The sequence below is a fragment of the Gordionus sp. m RMFG-2023 genome, chromosome 3 (genome assembly GCF_954871325.1).
Source record: "Gordionus sp. m RMFG-2023 chromosome 3, tfGorSpeb1-WG-v2, whole genome shotgun sequence".
In the NCBI taxonomy this organism is placed as follows: Eukaryota; Metazoa; Nematomorpha; class Gordioida; order Chordodea; family Parachordodidae; genus Gordionus; species Gordionus sp. m RMFG-2023.
The window spans coordinates 41,066,280-41,084,552 of NC_088777.1; the positions used below are offsets into that span (position 1 = coordinate 41,066,280).

General features: G+C 25.0%; 1 protein-coding gene across 1 annotated transcript; it reads right to left on the minus strand.

Moving 5' to 3' along the window:
* Positions 1-17,225: 17,225 nt before the first annotated feature.
* Positions 17,226-17,928, minus strand: LOC135925925 (NHP2-like protein 1). The gene is made up of 5 exons (XM_065461509.1): positions 17,879-17,928; positions 17,715-17,835; positions 17,570-17,673; positions 17,492-17,525; positions 17,226-17,451 (listed from the first exon to the last, which is right to left on the minus strand). Exons 1-5 carry the CDS (start codon positions 17,882-17,884, stop codon positions 17,327-17,329), a joined length of 390 nt encoding a protein of 129 aa, XP_065317581.1. The 5' UTR covers positions 17,885-17,928; the 3' UTR covers positions 17,226-17,326.
* Between the last annotated feature and the right edge of the window lie 345 nt (positions 17,929-18,273).

Sequence of the window (18,273 nt, forward strand, 5' to 3'; positions counted from 1 at the left end):
TAAATGCATGAATAATATGTTATTCTTTATAATAATACTACCCATAATAATTTCAATAGTAATATAATATCCTTCCACAAAATCCAGAAAAATATAAATATTAATGGTATTTATTTGATATAAAGTCACTTTTAAGTCTTTTGAACGTATAATCTAAAAAAAAAATTTGCTCTGGGAGGGGTCCAAACCCGAAAACCACCCCCGTAGCTACGCCACTGAATCAACTGTATATTTATTAAATTTTATTATCATACCTCAAAAATATTTTCAAGGTCGTAGATATATAGTTTATAATTCTCTACTATATAGAGTTGTTTATAAAATATTAGATATAATGCCACTTTTATAGACGTTTTTCATAGTTATATAATATATTACAGTTATATCTATATTATAATTTTCCGATGTCCTCACTACGTCATCGTGACATCATGTCATCGCTACGTCATGTCATCGGTACGTATTTATTTTTATTTTTTTTAATTTAATTTGTTTATTGTTTATTTAATTTAAATAAAACAGATTATTGGATTTGATAGTGTACACATCACTAACATGGATGAAAAACAATATAAAGTATATTCAAATATTAAAATATTCTTATCCTAATCTATTTATACTTAATAACATTACATTCATAATATTATTTTTTAACTTTTAGAATATCATAATAGGCTTGATGAAATCTTTTTATACTCATATTTTTCTTTCATAACCAATAATTAAGAAGATAACAAAGTATATTCAAATATTTAAATATTCTTATTCTAACCTATTTATACTTAATAACATTACATTCATCATATTATTTTTTAACTTTTAGAATAACATAATAGGCTTGATAAGTCCCCCAAAAATACACATTAATGAAATCTTTTTATACTCATATTTTTCTCTCATAACCAATAATTAAGAAGATAACCAAGTATATTCAAATATTTAAATATTCTTATCCTAACCTATTTATACTTAATAACATTACATTCATCATATTATTTTTTAACTTTTAGAATATCATAATAGGCTTGATAAGTCCCCAAAAATACACATTAATGAAATCTTTTTATACTCATATTTTTCTTTCATAACCAATAATTAAGAAGATAACCAAATATATTCAAATATTTAAATATTCTTATCCTAACCTATTTATACTTAATAACATTACATTCATCATATTATTTTTTAACTTTTAGTATATTATAATAGGCTTGATAAGTCCCCCAAAAATTTTTCCCTGATGATAGCCAAACCTTATCAATTCCTTTAATTTAATTTTTATTATTTTTATAATATAATAATTTATAACTTATTTTTTCCCCCCTTTAATTTTATTTTTTAATTACCTTACAATTAATTTACCTTAATCTAATAACATTACATTCATCATGTTATTTTTTAACTTTTAGAATATCATAATAGGCTTGATAAGTCCCCCAAAATTTTTTTTGATGATAGCCCTTTAACTACTAGAAATATGCATCTAATTTTGATCCATCTACCGGTTTTACATTATTTTAATGTTTGTTTACTTTAAAATTTAACTAAATTAATATAACAATTTTTAAGGATCCTACTTTTTTAAAAGCTTACCATTTTGTCTGATCCACCATATCACTGTGAACCCTATTTTTTCACATGGACAGCTATATGTGGCTATGTCTCGAGTTTGTTCTCCTCATAAATTAAAGATTATAACCAATGTTAAAACAAGAACTACAACCAATGTGATATATCATGAGGTTATATCCTATTAATCCCGGTTTATACGAATAAGAATGAACATTACTTAATATGATATTATTTTATAATTTAAACAATTTTATATTATTTAAGCATCCTTTTGTCGGGCCGCTCAATATGCCCTTTTATCTCTGATGAATATTTTGTCTAATTGAAAATTATACAAAGTACATTTTTTAAATTTTAACTAACTTAATATAACAATTTTTAAGGATCCTACTTTTTTAAAAGCTTACCATTTTGTCTGATCCACCATTGCTCTATATTATTCCTGTGAACCCTGTTTTTTTACATGGACAGCTATATGTGGCTATGTCTCGAGTTTGTTCTCCTCATAAATTAAAGATTATAACAAATGATAAAACAAGAACTACAACCAATGTGAATTATCATGAGGTTATATCCGATTAATCCCGGTTTATACGAATAAGAATGAACTTAGTATGATATTATTTTATAATTTAAACAATTTTATATTATTTAAGCATCCTTTTGTCGGGCTGCACAATATGCCCTTTTATCTCTGATGAATATTTTGTCTAATTGAAAATTATACAAAGTACATTTTTAAAATTTAACTAAATTAATATAAAAAATTTTAAGTACTTTTTTAAAAGCTTACCATTTTGTCGGATCCACCATTGCTCTATTATCCCTGCTGATTATTTTGCATAACGCACAAAAAATATACATAGTACATTATTTTTATTATAAATAATATTATATATGATTTTATATCTATTCCAAAAAATCTTTATTTTATTTCAATAATAATGTTTATTTATATTTTTGCCTGATTTCTTTATTTGTCTAGGCTAACCCAACCTTAATCCCTCACATTGCTACAAAACATGATGATTCTATTATTAAAGATAAGCAAAGAAAATAATGACGAATAAACAAACGCCTTACCCGTTCTAGAGTTACTGGTAGACAAAATAATAAAAAACTACGCTTGAAATGAACTCATCTGGAGGTTTATTTTGTTTTTTTTAATCTTATGTTTTATATCTATGTTTATTTTATTTTCACCCAGTTCTCTAAATGATATTTCTATCACCACTACCACAATCCCTATGCCACCTCCACCTATTTTATAAACATTTTTATTTATCACTAAATTTTATTATCTCATTCTTTTCTTTCTATCTCTATTATCTATTAACCACTATTTCTCAAAACCTTATCACCTTTAATTTAATTTATATAATATAATATAATAATTTATACCTTCTTTCCCCCCCCCCTCTTTTTTAATCTAATTTTTTAATTACCTTACAATTAATTAACCTTTATCTTAATAACATTATATTTATCATGTTATTTTTTAACTTTTAGAATATCATAATAGGCTTGATAAGTCCCCAAAAAAATTTATTTGATGATAGCCCTCCAACTACTAGAAATATGCATCTAATATTGACCCTTCTACCGGTTTTACATTATTTTAATGTTTGTTTAATGTTTGTTTAATAACAATAGTATATTTATATTTTTGCCTGATTTCTTTATTTGTCTAGGCTAACCCTAATCCCTCACATTGCTACAAAACATGATGAATCTATTATTAAAGATAAGCAAAGAAAATAATGACGAATAAACAAACGCCTTACCCGTTCTAGAGTTACTGGTAGACAAAATAATAAAAAACTACGCTTGAAATGAACTCATCTGGAGGTTTATTTTGTTTTTTTTAATCTTATGTTTTATATCTATGTTTATTTTATTTTCACCCAGTTCTCTAAATGATATTTCTATCACCACTACCACAATCCCTATGCCACATCCACCTATTTTATAAACATTTTTATTTATCACTAAATTTTATTATCTCATTCTTTTCTTTCTATCTCTATTATCTATTAACCACTATTTCTCAAAACCTTATCACTTTTAATTTAATTTATATAATATAATATAATAATTTATACCTTCTTTCCCCCCCTCTTTTTTAATCTAATTTTTTAATTACCTTACAATAACTTTTAGAATATCATAATAGGCTTGATAAGTCCCCCAAAAAATTTATTTGATGATAGCCCTCCAACTACTAGAAATATTCATCTAATATTGACCCTTCTACCGGTTTTACATTATTTTAATGTTTGTTTAATAACAATAGTATATTTATATTTTTGCCTGATTTCTTTATTTGTCTAGGCTAACCCTAATCCCTCACATTGCTACAAAACATGATGAATCTATTATTAAAGATAAGCAAAGAAAAAAATGGCTATTCAACAAACGCCTTACCCGTTCTAGAGTTACTGGTGGCCAAGATAATAAGGAACTGTGAATTCCTCAGGAGGTTTATTTTGTTTTTTATCTAATGTTTTATATCTATAAGTTTATTTTATACACCCAGTTGCCTTCAAATGATATTTCTATCACCACTACCACAATCCCTATGCCACCTCTGCCTAATTTTTAACAAATATAAGCATTTAATTCCACTATCATTCACCTCACTAGGAGTTAATATAAATAATACTTTATCCGATTCCCTGAGGAACTTTCATGAATATTTAGAGAGATGTTCAAACGTGAATGTGTAGTGCGGCCAATTTCATTGACATTATTAGTGGGAAAATATGCGGTAGTTTTGTCATGGCCTTTATAACAATACTTACGACCGTTTTATGGTTGAGTTGACAATGTCGTTCATGATTCTATTTTAGAGGGTGATACCAAAACTGACACCTTGGCAGAAATATCATTTTGCGTTCTTCTTTTACCAGTAGCCTAGGGCCTCAGCTTTATCAGGACGCAATGGGTGTTGTACACTGCTTTGGTAATCCGTCATTATTCATTACTTTCACCTACAATACAACCCTAAATGGGTTGATATTATACATTAATTATTTCTTCTGTAGACAACTGCCCAGATTTATTTTGTCGCTTTTTCTATCAAAAATTAAAATGTCATAAAGGATTTGCTCTTAATTTTACCAGACACACAGGATAATAATTAATCCTCATCATTTTTAAAAAAAATTACCTAAATTTATATGGCAAGAAAAACTAATTTCTTAAAAAATAGTTTCATTAGTATTGAATGGCATTTTTGTAATTTAAATAGATAGAATTTTTTGTACTTAACATAAAGATATAGATAGCCCTTGTCAAATTTTTTGATAAAAGGAGTTAACCCACTAATTGGTAAATCCGAGATTTCCCCTTCATGTGTTGATAAATTATTTAGAAATTTAACTATCTCCGGGTTTGGGAAAAAGTTTTGAAAATTTATATGGGATGGACTGGGCTTGAAAAATATTCCTCAAAATTAATATTTGCTTGGATCTGACTTGGGAATATCTTTTACAAATTATTATGGGCCGGGCTAGGAAAAAATTTTCAAAATTATTATGGGTTGAGCTAGGCTTGAGAAATTTTTTTAAAAATTATAAGGTCTTGGACGCATGGAAATTTTTTCCAAATATTATGAGCTTGGACCTGTCTTAAAATTTTTTAATGTTAAATGTTAGTCTTATGTAATTAGTAATATATTTACAAAGAATTTTGGTATTGGGTACAAGCCCATTTTAATATATTTTGACTTAAATAATAGTTTCCACTCTTAGTCCTAATGGGTTGGACTCAATGACATTGCTTGGACTTGACCTAAATGGGGAGGGGGGTTTAAAAATAATATAAATTGGATATGATTTTTAAATAAAAGGTAACATCTTTCTTAAAAAAACGAATAAAATTCTCATTCTCGGTCATTTTTGACGGGCTATCTACTAGTTATAATAAATTTTACTAATAAATGGTTTTGATAATAAATATAATAACAAATTGCATTCAAGTATTTAACGCCATCTATTTAGATATAAATAATTTTAAAAATTAAACATTTTATTATTCATCCTGCAATAGATGTAATAAATTTGATATCTTTTCTTTTCTTTTTTACTTTATGAAAGCTATTTTTTTATTTTTCAAAAAATAGTTTTGAGTTAAATTTTTAATACAAGTATATTTTTGATATTTTTACAAACTACTATTATTTTAAGATATAATATACCAACTAGAGGTGATGCGACACTATATAAAATCTTAATTGTTTCATCATAACATTCTGGTCCTTATTTTATAGTTCCAAAATGTTTCGTTTCTAATATGGCATCCTTGCCGTATAAATAACTCAAGGCTTCAATATATTTGCACAATTATTTCTTCCAAAGATTTTTAGTGTTTTTATTTTATCAATTTATCCAACATAATAAATTCAGATATTAGTTTACATCGTGAGTGTCATGGTTATTACTGCAAATTAACCAGCATCTATTATTTGTGTTGCTATGTAATTTAAGATTATTACTATACGGCTGAGAGCATATAATTGCATATTTTAGATAAACAATAATGGTCAAATGTGTAGTCGTTTATATATCATTTAAAATGGAAGATAATCTTTTAGAAATTTAATATCTCACAATAATTTTCTCGATTGCTTATCTAGCTTCCATCATGTCATCTAAGAGGAAGCTCTAACCATCATATAGTTTTATGATTTGGATTGGTCGTTTATACTCTCTCTCCTTCAAAAATTGTTGATTATGTTTAGGCCAATAAATTTTTCCTTATTAGTCCTAAAACATTGTTTAAAATGGTAACAGAGAGCTATACTAGTTTGATAACCTTTTTCAATGTAAGTTGCTAAGAATTATATTATTGCATTATGTCGTTTTCTATATGCCAGTTTATTTTGTATGCATAATATAATAAATGACAAAATATGAAAATCAGAATAATTTTTCAGAGTTAGCAAATTTTAAAATAGTATAATATATTAATATAAAACTAGGCCGAAGGCCCGCAAATTAGGGGGTATAGGGAGCGAAACCCCCCATAAATTTTTTTTTAGTTGAGCCCCCTGAGATTGTGAAGGCTAGCGACACCCCTGATTCATAAATAGTTGCTGATTTTATATATCACGTGTAGATCGCGTAATTTCTTTGTCCCAAAAAATTATAAAAGGGAAGAGATTTTATAACTATAATAATTTTTTTGTTTTTATGTTTTTTTTGTAAATATATATTTTGCTGGCCAATAAAATTAGCAGTTTAAATTTTATTAATTTTAGTCATTGACTGAGTTTTGTTGGTAAATTGTATGAGTTATAAAATAGCGTTGTACCGGTAGAGGTTTATATTATGTAATTTTCACATAGGCGCCATGACCTGGATCATAAGGGATATTAGTATTGCATTAATAATATTTAAAGCGGTAGCCTTTACAATCTCAGGGGGCTCAACTAAACCCTCTTTTTCCCGGCCTTCGGTCAGGTTTTATATTAGTATATTATACATTTTAAATTTTTTTTAACTCTGAACAATTATTCTGAATTTGATATTTTATCATTTATTATATTATGCATATTAAATAAACTGGCATATATGTAAATAATTAAAACAATACAAGACACTTCTAAAAATAATATTCTTTAACACAACTATTTATTACAGTATAAAATATTTTCGATTGCTGATGTATAAAAAATTTGCGTCAATGGTTAATTTATTCATACATATGCCTCAATTGATAATAGTTTTTAAAAACCACATAATGCAATAATAGAATTATTAGAAACTTACATTTTCAAAAGGTTATGAAACTAATATAACTCTCTGTTACCATTTTAGACAATGTTTTATAGAATGGACTTATAAGGAAAAATTTATAGAGTAAACCAAATCAACAATTCTTGAAGAAGAGAGTATAAACGACCATTCCAAATCATAAAACTACATGGTAGTTAGAGCTTCCTCTTAGATGACATGATGGAAGATAGGTAGAAAAAATTATTGTGAGATTTAAATTTATAAAAGATTATCTTCCATTTTTAATGATATATAAACGACTACACAGTTGATCATTATTGTATATCTAAAATATGCAATCATATGCTCTCAGCAGCTGTAGTAATAATCTTAAATTACATACCCACACAAATAATAGATGCTGGTTAATTTACAGTCATAGCCATGACACTAACAATGACCCATATCAGAATTTATTATGTTAGATAAATTGATGAAACAAAAACACTAAAAATCTTTAGAAGAAATTATGCATATTGAAGCCTTGAGTTATTTACACGGAAAGGATGACTTATTAGAAATGAAACATTTTGTAACATTATAAATAAGAACCAGAGTGATATCATGAAAGCAATTAAAATTTTATATATTATTGTCGCACCATCTCTAGTTGGTATATTTTATTTTAAAATAAAAGTAGTTTGTAATAATATCTAAAATATATTCGTATTAAAAATTTAACCAATGATGTATATAACTCTCATTGAATTTAACTCAAAATTGTTTTTCAAGGAAGAGAAAAATAGCTTTCCTAAAACACGTAAAAAAGAGAGGAAAAGTTATCTAACTTATTACATCCATGTGGGATGAATAATAAAATGTTTAATTATAATAATATTTTAAATAAATAGATGGCGTGAAATAGTTGTATGCAAATTGTTTTATATATTTATTATCAAAAGCATTGATTAGTAAAATTTTAAAAATATTAACTGTAATATATTATATAACTGTCAAATACGTCTGCAAAAGTGGCATTTTCCTTAATATTCTATAAATAATTATATATAATAGAGGATTATAAACTAAATGTCTACTTACTTTTTATAAATAAATCTCTTATACTTATTTGGATTTGGACCTTGAAAATAATTTTAGAAAGAGACATGATAATTAAATTTAAAAATCAATAATATAGTTGATTAGTGATGTTAAACTCGGCTAATTACAATTAAATTTGTTAATTTTCAATTAATAAATAATTATATTAATTTAATTAGGGTCATATAATAATTTATAATAAAAGTTCATTAAGATTCAACTGTTAATGCTAAATTAATATTTAGTGAGTGATACTGATATATATTTAACACAAAATTTGATCGCAAGCTGACATAGTGAAAATATAATTTATATGTATTAATCTAATCTAATAATTAAAATAGTATTCATTTAATAAAAATTTAGATAGTCTTATTAATTTTTAAATAATAAAATTAAATCTATATATTGCTCAATAGAATTATAAAAGAAATTGTTCAGGGAGCAATTAAAAAAATTTATTTTTAGTTCAAGGGGATATTAAGGAGTCATTAAAAAAAAAATTTTTTGCTTCAGAGGGCTATTCAAATTTTTCAGGGGGCTCGGGCCCCTGCGCCCTTTAGCGACGCCACTGTTATTGTTTATCTAAAATATGCAATCATATGCTCACAACAGCTGTAATAATTTTAATAAAACTAACAACTACACTTCATTTTTCATCTAATAAATTCCAATAATACAATCATAATAATCGAATATCAAATAATTCAAATTTCAATTCATAAATATACAACTCATTTAATAAAATCTCCGACTCATTTCATATAAAAAATCACACACTGAATAAAATATTATTTTTCCAATAAAAACATATTATCAAAAGAATAATAATCTGACTGACATTTCTTGAAAATAAATAAACATTTATTATTTATCTTTCTAATTCAACATTTACAACACGCCTACCCTTCAAAAGCCCAGATACCATATAATTATCATTCTTTTAGGACATTGATCATTTCCTCGTCATTTATCGAATCGTACCTTTGCACATTAAACTAAATCTTGAATTGTCTTCTTTCGACATGCGAATTATAATAATTAATTTATTTTGCTTGTTTTACAATACATGTAAATTTGGATTCAATAATACTTGACAATTATTTTTTCCTTTCTTAATTTTCAATTATAAAACAAATAATTGACCACAAACAAAATAAAAGAATACGAATAGGGATAAAAAAAAATAATTTATAATTATCACTATTAAAACTACATATATGGAATATCATTATATCTTTATAATTATCACTGTTAAAACTACATATATGCAATATCCATTAAGAAAATAATATGAACCACAAAAAAAAAATTAATATGTCATATAACAAAAATACTAAACTACAATATATTTATATATATAATATTACCAAAATCATATTTTTTCTTACAAAAAAAATATATAAAGTTGTGCCGATGGATATAAAAAATTTAAATTTATAATTATAACTATTATATCATCACATCATATTCCATCCTTTTTTAAAACTCTTTTATTTTACATAATTCTTCACAAGGTCAAAGTTTAAAATCTTTTTATGGTCCACCAACTTTTTATTTAGAGTTTTTTTTTATCACATATTATTAAAAAAATTTTTATTTTACATTGTTTCACAACAATGTCTCTTTAAATTAAAAAAAAAATTTTTTTTTAAATTAATTTACACAAAAGTTTGTATTTCATTGAACTTTCTAATACCATGCCACGTGGTATTATTCACATGAATTTATTAAAGTCAATGTTTTTATTTTATTGATAACAATTTAATTCTTAAATTAAAATATTCTTCTCTATTGCTTAAGATAAATAATACTTTTCTTCCCAGATGTTATTCTTATTAAAAATTTTGTTATAATATATTATCACTTTTAATTAGGCTTTACTCAATTTTATATTTACACGAAAACACGAACACTGATTAATTTCTTTTTCAATCATTAAAATTGTATTCATTATATTTGAATCACCATTAATATCATTAATATTCATACCTAAATTCAACTCTGAATTTAATGGCCTCTGAATATTTATATTTTTTTATTAAATATATTGAAATTATTTTTAACAACACTATATATATTAAAATTTTTTATAGTCATTGCAATTCACTCACATATTGAACACAATTCATGGCTACATGACCCATTTTCTCACATTTAAAACACATTCGGTCATTATCTTTAGTGTTCATATCTTTTTCACTTGTATTTAAAATCACCGAATCTTTTATATTATGTACTACTGAATTTAGCAATACCGGTGGTCTTTTTGGAAAACCATCTTTAAAATTTGCTTCTTTCACTATGCAATTCTTTTTAATATGAACTGTAAAACCACATCGATGACAAATTATATCATTTTTATCATTTAATTTTACATTCACATTTTCATTGATCTTTCGCTCATGCGAAAAACAATTTTTCCCACTATGACCCCTCCGGCCACAAATATCACAATTTTCACTAAAATTATGATTTTCATTTCTAATTGTAACTATATCTTTAGAAATATTTTTCAAATTTTCTTTAATTTCTTTTATATCATTTGAAATTACACCTTCATTTTCATTTCTTTTAACAAGTACATTATAATCTTTTACAACCTTCACAGGTTTATTAATCACAATTTCAGAAATTTTCTCAGAAATTTCACTCATAAATGAATATAAACTAACATTTATATCTTTTGACATCATAATACTTTTACCAACAATAGGCATTTCACTAGTATTTGACTTCTCATTCGCACTGGAATTACTTATTTTCTGGATATTTAAATTTCTAAGTTCAATTAGAATCAAATTTAAACTATTTTTTAGATCTTCAGAAAAATCTAAAAATTTATCAGATGTCATAGGATTCACATCCACAACATTAGAATCATCTAACTTACTCACTTTATTTGTAAAATATTTATTCCTAATTATCTTAATTAAATGTATAATAAAAATCAATGAAAAATATAAGATGAAAAAAATCAAAACTGTAACCACACAATTGGTCACATCCAATTTATCAAAACTCGAATTAAATACTTTAACAAAATTATTCTTATAAATTTGCATTTTATTAAAGTTAGAATTCCTATGATTACTAATAAAAAAATAAACCATGTTCTCATTACAATATTGATAATAAAAATTTTATCCTAAACAATAATTGCGTTGTGTGTAACAAGACATTTAATAAAAAAAATAATAATCTGATTGACATTTCTTGAAAATAAATAAACATTTATTATTTATCTCTTTAATTCAACATTTGCAACAATAATAATCTTAAATTACATAGCAACACAAATAATAGATGCTGGTTAATTTGCAGTCATAGCCATGACACTCACGATGTAAACCAATATCAGAATTTATTATGTTGGATAAATTGATAAAATAAAAATGAAAATTTTTTTAACTAAATATAAGGACCAGAATGATACGATGAAACAATTAAGATTTTATATATTGTCGCACCACCTCTATTTTTGTATATTATATTTTAAAAATAGTAGTTTGTAATAATATCAAAAATATACTTGTACTAAAAATTTAACTCAAAACTGTTTTTCGAAAAAGAAAAAAATAGCCTACCTAAAAACATGTAAAAAAAAGAACAGAAAATATATATAATTTATTACATCCATTGTAGGATGAATAATAAAATGTTAGAGATGTAAATTTTTATGATTGTTGTTTGATTTCCGCAGAGATAGGTCAGAATGTAGCCAATGTTTAAAGAATTGATAAATTTTGCATTATTAAAATATTTTTCTTGATTTAAAAAAGAGGAGAATAGAAAAGATGATGTTTTAATTTTTAATGTGGATAAATTTTTACTTAAATGAGTTAACGAATTAAAATATTTAGATTTTCGAAATGTTAGAAAAGGAAATTTAATTGATTTATGGACTATTAAATTATCGTAAAATATTATCCTATAAAAAAAGAGATATGACATATATTGACTATTTTGTAGAAATTTATATATAAGAAGTTGAATTATTTATTTTTTTATATTTAAATAAGTTAGTTAACCAATATGTAGAAGTTTTCAGCGGGGAGAATCATAGGGAAGAAATATTTGGGGAGGGTGGGGGAGCTCATTGGGGAGTAATCGAGCGGCCTCATTAGGGAGTAATAAGGGGACTCATTGGGAAGTAATCGGGAGATTCATTGGGGAGAATCCAGGAACTCAGTTGGAAAAACGTAGACAAAAATATGTTGGTGAAATTTAAAAGGAGAGAGATGCAAAAGAGGTGTTAATTTTGTAAAAGTGTAATATATTGTGATTAAAATATTTAGTACTGGGAAGGAGTTGACACAAATATGTATATGTGGGGGTCAAATTTGGGGAAAGCATAGGCACAAATATGTTGGTTGAAATTTAAAAGGAGAGAGATTCAAAAGAGGTGTTTAAAATTTTTGTAAAAGTGTTATATATTGCGCTTAGATAATGTATCAATGCGGTAAGTAGAATGGAAAGAGAGTTGATCGTCATGGGATAAAAATCATCATTCATCTACAATGTTTTTTTATATAACAAAGAAAAATGGCCGAAAAGTGTTTTTGAAAGAAAATCTAGAATTGATTGTAATAATGAGTAAAGATTATCGACTCGCGAAAATTGAGATTATGAGAAAAATGAATTTAATAAGGACTATGGCGACGAATCGTTATCGTTGAGTCCAGATAACAATGTTCGGTAGATTACGGAGGCAAATTAAAGGTTGGGTCAGGATAACTAATATGATCATAAGCAATGCAGCTAACACCTATTTCAGCAAAATTATTGGGATTTTGAAATTGAAACCACTATACAATCAAAGATATTGGAAGGAAGATAAACTAATATATTGGTTCATGTTAAATATTATTGAATTCTATATTATTCAGAGAAAAAATCGAATGGGGTAATGTAGTTAAAAAAAATATTTGAAAATTTTAATTTATTGATAATAGAATAAGTGGGAATTAATGATAATTATAAAGAGTGATAAAGTTTTTAAATCTATGGAAAACTGATTATTTGATACGATCGAGTGAAACCATGATAAATTAGATTTTTAAAAGTATTTATATTCTGAAGTTACAACTGGGTGAATAATATGGATGTCGAATGAGGTCATTTATAGAGGGCATGTAATATTATTATATGAAATTAATATTGCTTTACTTACTCATGTATTCGCGTAAAATATTTTTCTTTTTCTTAATTATTTTGTTAAATATTTATCGCATTTATAAATAGTCGCCTGATTTTATATATCATGTGTAGATCGCTCTTGGGCATGAGATTATAATAATTTTTTTGTTTTTTACGTTTTTTTAGATATATATTTTGTTGGCCAATAAAATTAACAGTTGAAAGTATATTAATTTTAGTTTTAGAGTTGTATTGGTGAATTGTGTGTTATAAATAGCATTGTACTAGTAGAGTTTTATATGATATAATTTTCACATATTATATAATCAATTTTTTTTATAACAAATATATTAAAATTCTTTGTTTATATTCTATTTAAAAATAATGAATATATAAACATAAATTTTTGCATAAATCTTCATTTCTTCATTTTTATTTGAAGAGATTTCACCCAACTCTCAATGATTCCTTTTTTCATGTTATTATGGATAGATCTAGAATCGTTTCATATATCTAAGATTCTTTAATATGCATGGACTTTAAATTTAACAATCATTTACTCTTTACACTCGGCAGTATCATGATTAAGGAATTTTGCAATTTTTCATTAGAGATATCTCCATCAATATATTGTCATAAAATAATATTTTAACATTAAGTTTCTTAATATGAATAAAATAATTCTGATATTTATATTTCTGGAATATCATTATTAATTTATATAAATTATTTAATACTAAACTAATATACTCCAAATATTTTAACATTAAGAATAGTTTACTGCCTTTTCTGAAGCACCTGATGGTATAGTTGAAAACTATTGGTAGGTGGACGAATAAAAATGCTTCTATTACTGCCAAATATTTGTATCTTTATTCTTCAATATAAAAAAAAATTATACTAATACATTCAAATATAAAAAAAATATAGAACATAAACTACTCAACCGAAATATATGAAATTTGGAATATAGATTCTAGGATATATTTGATGAAGCTACTGAAAAATCCAGATCATAATATTTAACCGCTTTTATGTAATATCATTTGCATGCCTGGGGTTTCATATACCCCACCAGAGTATTGAAGGGTTAATAACTTTAACATAATTAACCAACACAACTCTAAAACTAAAATTAATAAATTTTCAACTCCAAATTTTATTGATTAAATATATTTAAAAAAAACAAAAAGTCATAATAATTATAAAATCTAATCCCTTTTATACTTTTTTGGGACAAAGAGATCACGAGTTCTATACGTGATATATAAAATCAGGCGACTATTTATAAATTTGAAAAATATTAAACAATAATTTTTAAAAATAAATAATTTTAAATAATAATATGACAGCTTCAACTGTTAATTCTAGATTAATATTTAGACATTATGAGTGATATTGATATTCATTACATTTTTAACACAGTATTTGATTGCGATTGTTGACATAGTGAAAATATAATTTATATGTATTATATAATCTAATAATTAAAATAGAACTCATTTAATAAAAAATTAGATATAGTCTTATTAATTAATAAAATTAAATCTATAAATAATATAATACGTAATAGAATTCTAAAAGAAATTGTTCAGGTGGCTAGCAAAATTTTTAGGGGGATATTAGTGAGCCATTAAAAAAAAATTTTCTTTAGGGGGCTATTCAAATTTTTTAGGGGACTCGAGCTTCTCGTGCCTCCTCCTCTCTTTAGTGACGCTACTGCATTGAAAATATATATTAAGATTAATAAATAGTTTAAAAAATATATAATTGGTTATGAAATTTAAATGTAGCTTAAGCAATTAATATACATTATGAATTATCATGATGGGATAAGTTATTTTTTTAATTTTACATTTGAAATTTTAAAAAAGTAAGCTTTTTAAATTTTTTTTGGCACAAATTATAATTATCCTCATCATCTTAAATCTAGGGCTTAAGAAATAAGGTTAGATCTATCTTATATCCAAATATCAAATAATGAATATTACTGGAGATATATACATTTGAAATTGGGGTCTATTAAACCCCATCCAAGTACTAAAGTCATTTTTTTCACTGGAGTATTGAAGGGTTATATTGAATTGTACTGGTAGGTTTTTTTATATTGTATATAAGTAAAATAATTGGTTAATTATGTGAGTTATAAATTGCCGTTGTACTACTGGTAAAGTTTTTAATAGCATATTCACAATAACGGTTAGTTTTTTTATAGTGTATAATTATCATAATGGTGCCGTGACCAAATTTACAGGGAATGTCATAGTGTTGCATTAATAAATTATATTTAAAGCGGTGAATGCTACCTAGAGATATGGGAAAGTTAGTGTAGTTTATTGTTGTGAAGGTATTGATAAAATGTGGTGCTTATTTGTTTTTAAAAAAATATGTAATTTGTGTATTTTTGAGTTATTCAATACATATTAATTATTGAAAATAAAGTGTACAAATGTTATTGAATTAAATTGGAGAGAACGAAATAGTTGAAAGCGAAAGTAAAATACAATTGTGGGAGAGATTTATATTAATAGAGAAAAGAGAAATATATAAATGTAAAATCAATGACGAGGGATGAAATGAGAGTGGAATTATTCGTTTCGATTTAGAAATGAGCGTTGTACCTTTTTGTGTGATGAATATAAAATAATGAAAATCATCGTGCAAGACAAATATTTAGAAATTTCAAAGATAGTGTGGTGGTGAATAAAGAGAACGGTATAATAATGCGCTACGGCGAAAGTGTAAAATAATATTGCGAAATAAAATAGTGTTGAATATAAATAAAAAAAAGAGAAAATGCCAAGTGCTGGAAAATATATTTTAATATGTAGCTGTGTGGCAAAGCTAAAACATTTTCAAAATAACAAAGCGATTGAGTTCACAAGAGATTATAAAACAAGGAGCGAGGCAAATACTAATGGGTTAAAATAACAAGTCAAAGAATAAAATAATTTTAAAAAATGAGTTGGTTCTAAATAGGAAAAATATTCAAGAAATTAAGATTGGCGATAAATATTATGCAAGGAAAGAATATAATTAAGATAAAGGAAGATGCTAAGAAAATTTTTTTTAAAGATAAATTTGAAAATTTAATTACGTATTATTGATTAATTGAGTAGAACATAACAGCGGGATGGATAAAAAAAAAATTTTTTTAAAATGAATTCAAGGTTAAATATTTTTCTTGGTTTAAAAAAGAGGAATAGAAAAGAAAGAGGATGATATTTTAATTTATGATATGTCTTTATTTTCTATTTTCTTCTAGATACCATTTTTTGCTTTTAAGGTTAAAAAATTCTGAAGAATTGTTGATAAATTCATTTGAGATAAAATTTCAATTTCTTGTTTTCATTTTAAACTAAACATTCATTATGTCTGGAAATGTTATTATCACATTTACAATCCTATGTAGCATATTTTTTTTATTTAGGGTGATTGTTTTAGCTAATAGCAATATCAATTTATTTTCATTTACAATATGTTAAAAAGGACTGAAAATGGGTTTAGGTATTCATTTGCCAAAAAATTCATCTTTTTCAAAAAGTTGCATTGGGGAGGAAGCTGTCTATAACACCAAATGTATTAAAAAAATATAGCTTAAAATATAAATATAAGTAAATGCATTCATGAATTAGTTATACAAATGAATGAACACAAACAAATTTGTTTTTTATAAAATGCTTACAGCAATAATCCTCATAATATAAACATAAAGTAGTTAATTTTATTAAATGTCAATTAAATCTAGAATTTACAATATAAACATGATTTATATGTACATGTATAAGGTATAGAATTCATATCATCAATCTTTCAATGTTTTGCCTAACACTATGTATTTGTTGTTGGATTTCTGAGCCTTCATTAGATATAATAGAGCAGGCACTAACAGGTCTATACACTCCACATGCTCTACCAAGTGCTAATTTGAATATAGTATAAAATTTAAAAACTAATTTTACCCTCCTTTGAACGAACAAATATATAAGGTACATTCTAAAATTATACATAATATTGAATAAAGAATTTTATCATTTCACTTTATCTTCACAAAGTAAGGGTAAATGTAATAAGATCTCCAATGGCTCAGCATCAGCTGCCATAATAATCAACTCCGATAATCCCCTGTTCAAAGTTTTTGTGGCTAAAATTGTGTTATCTATTTATAAATAAAAAATATCTAACCTTCATTTGCTCCTTTTTTCAACTGCTTATAATTAGAGGATTGTACAACTAAATCTAGAATCGATTTATTTAACACAGGATCTGCTAATGGATAAGCTTTCGGATTAAATGTTTCGTCTTTCTAAATATACAATACAACACAATAAAATTTTTAAAAAACTTACAGACATGTTTATAAGAAATTTTAATTCCACTAATTAAATAAAGATAGTTGTAGTATAAATAATATTTTACAATTATTTGTGCATAAGTAAAGAATTGCCATTTGACTGTTAATAGTTAAATAATATTTTTAAATTATTTTAAAAAAGAAGAGAGGTATAATACCAACATCCCTCCTCCACCTCAAAATTATAAATAAAAATAATATGAAAAAAAAATAATGAATAATAAATAAATGCCCTAAAAAACAGACCCCTTTATATGGAAGAAAATTAAATTGACTCCCTCCCCCTCTAAATTCTTTTATATTAAACTCGTGCTATGAACATTTCTAAAAATATCAAACGAGTACGTTCAACGTTCACCTTCAAAAAAAAAGGAAAGCGTTCACGTCCAT

Bases quoted from the DNA above. Each gene is read 5' to 3' on its own strand.
- LOC135925925 (XM_065461509.1), bottom strand. The intron at 17,674-17,714 runs GTTAGATATTTT...ACACAATTTTAG, and splicing joins GAAAAAAGGAGCAAATGAAG to CCACAAAAACTTTGAACAGG. The intron at 17,452-17,491 runs GTAAAATTAGTT...TATTCAAATTAG, and splicing joins ATTTGTTCGTTCAAAGGAGG to CACTTGGTAGAGCATGTGGA.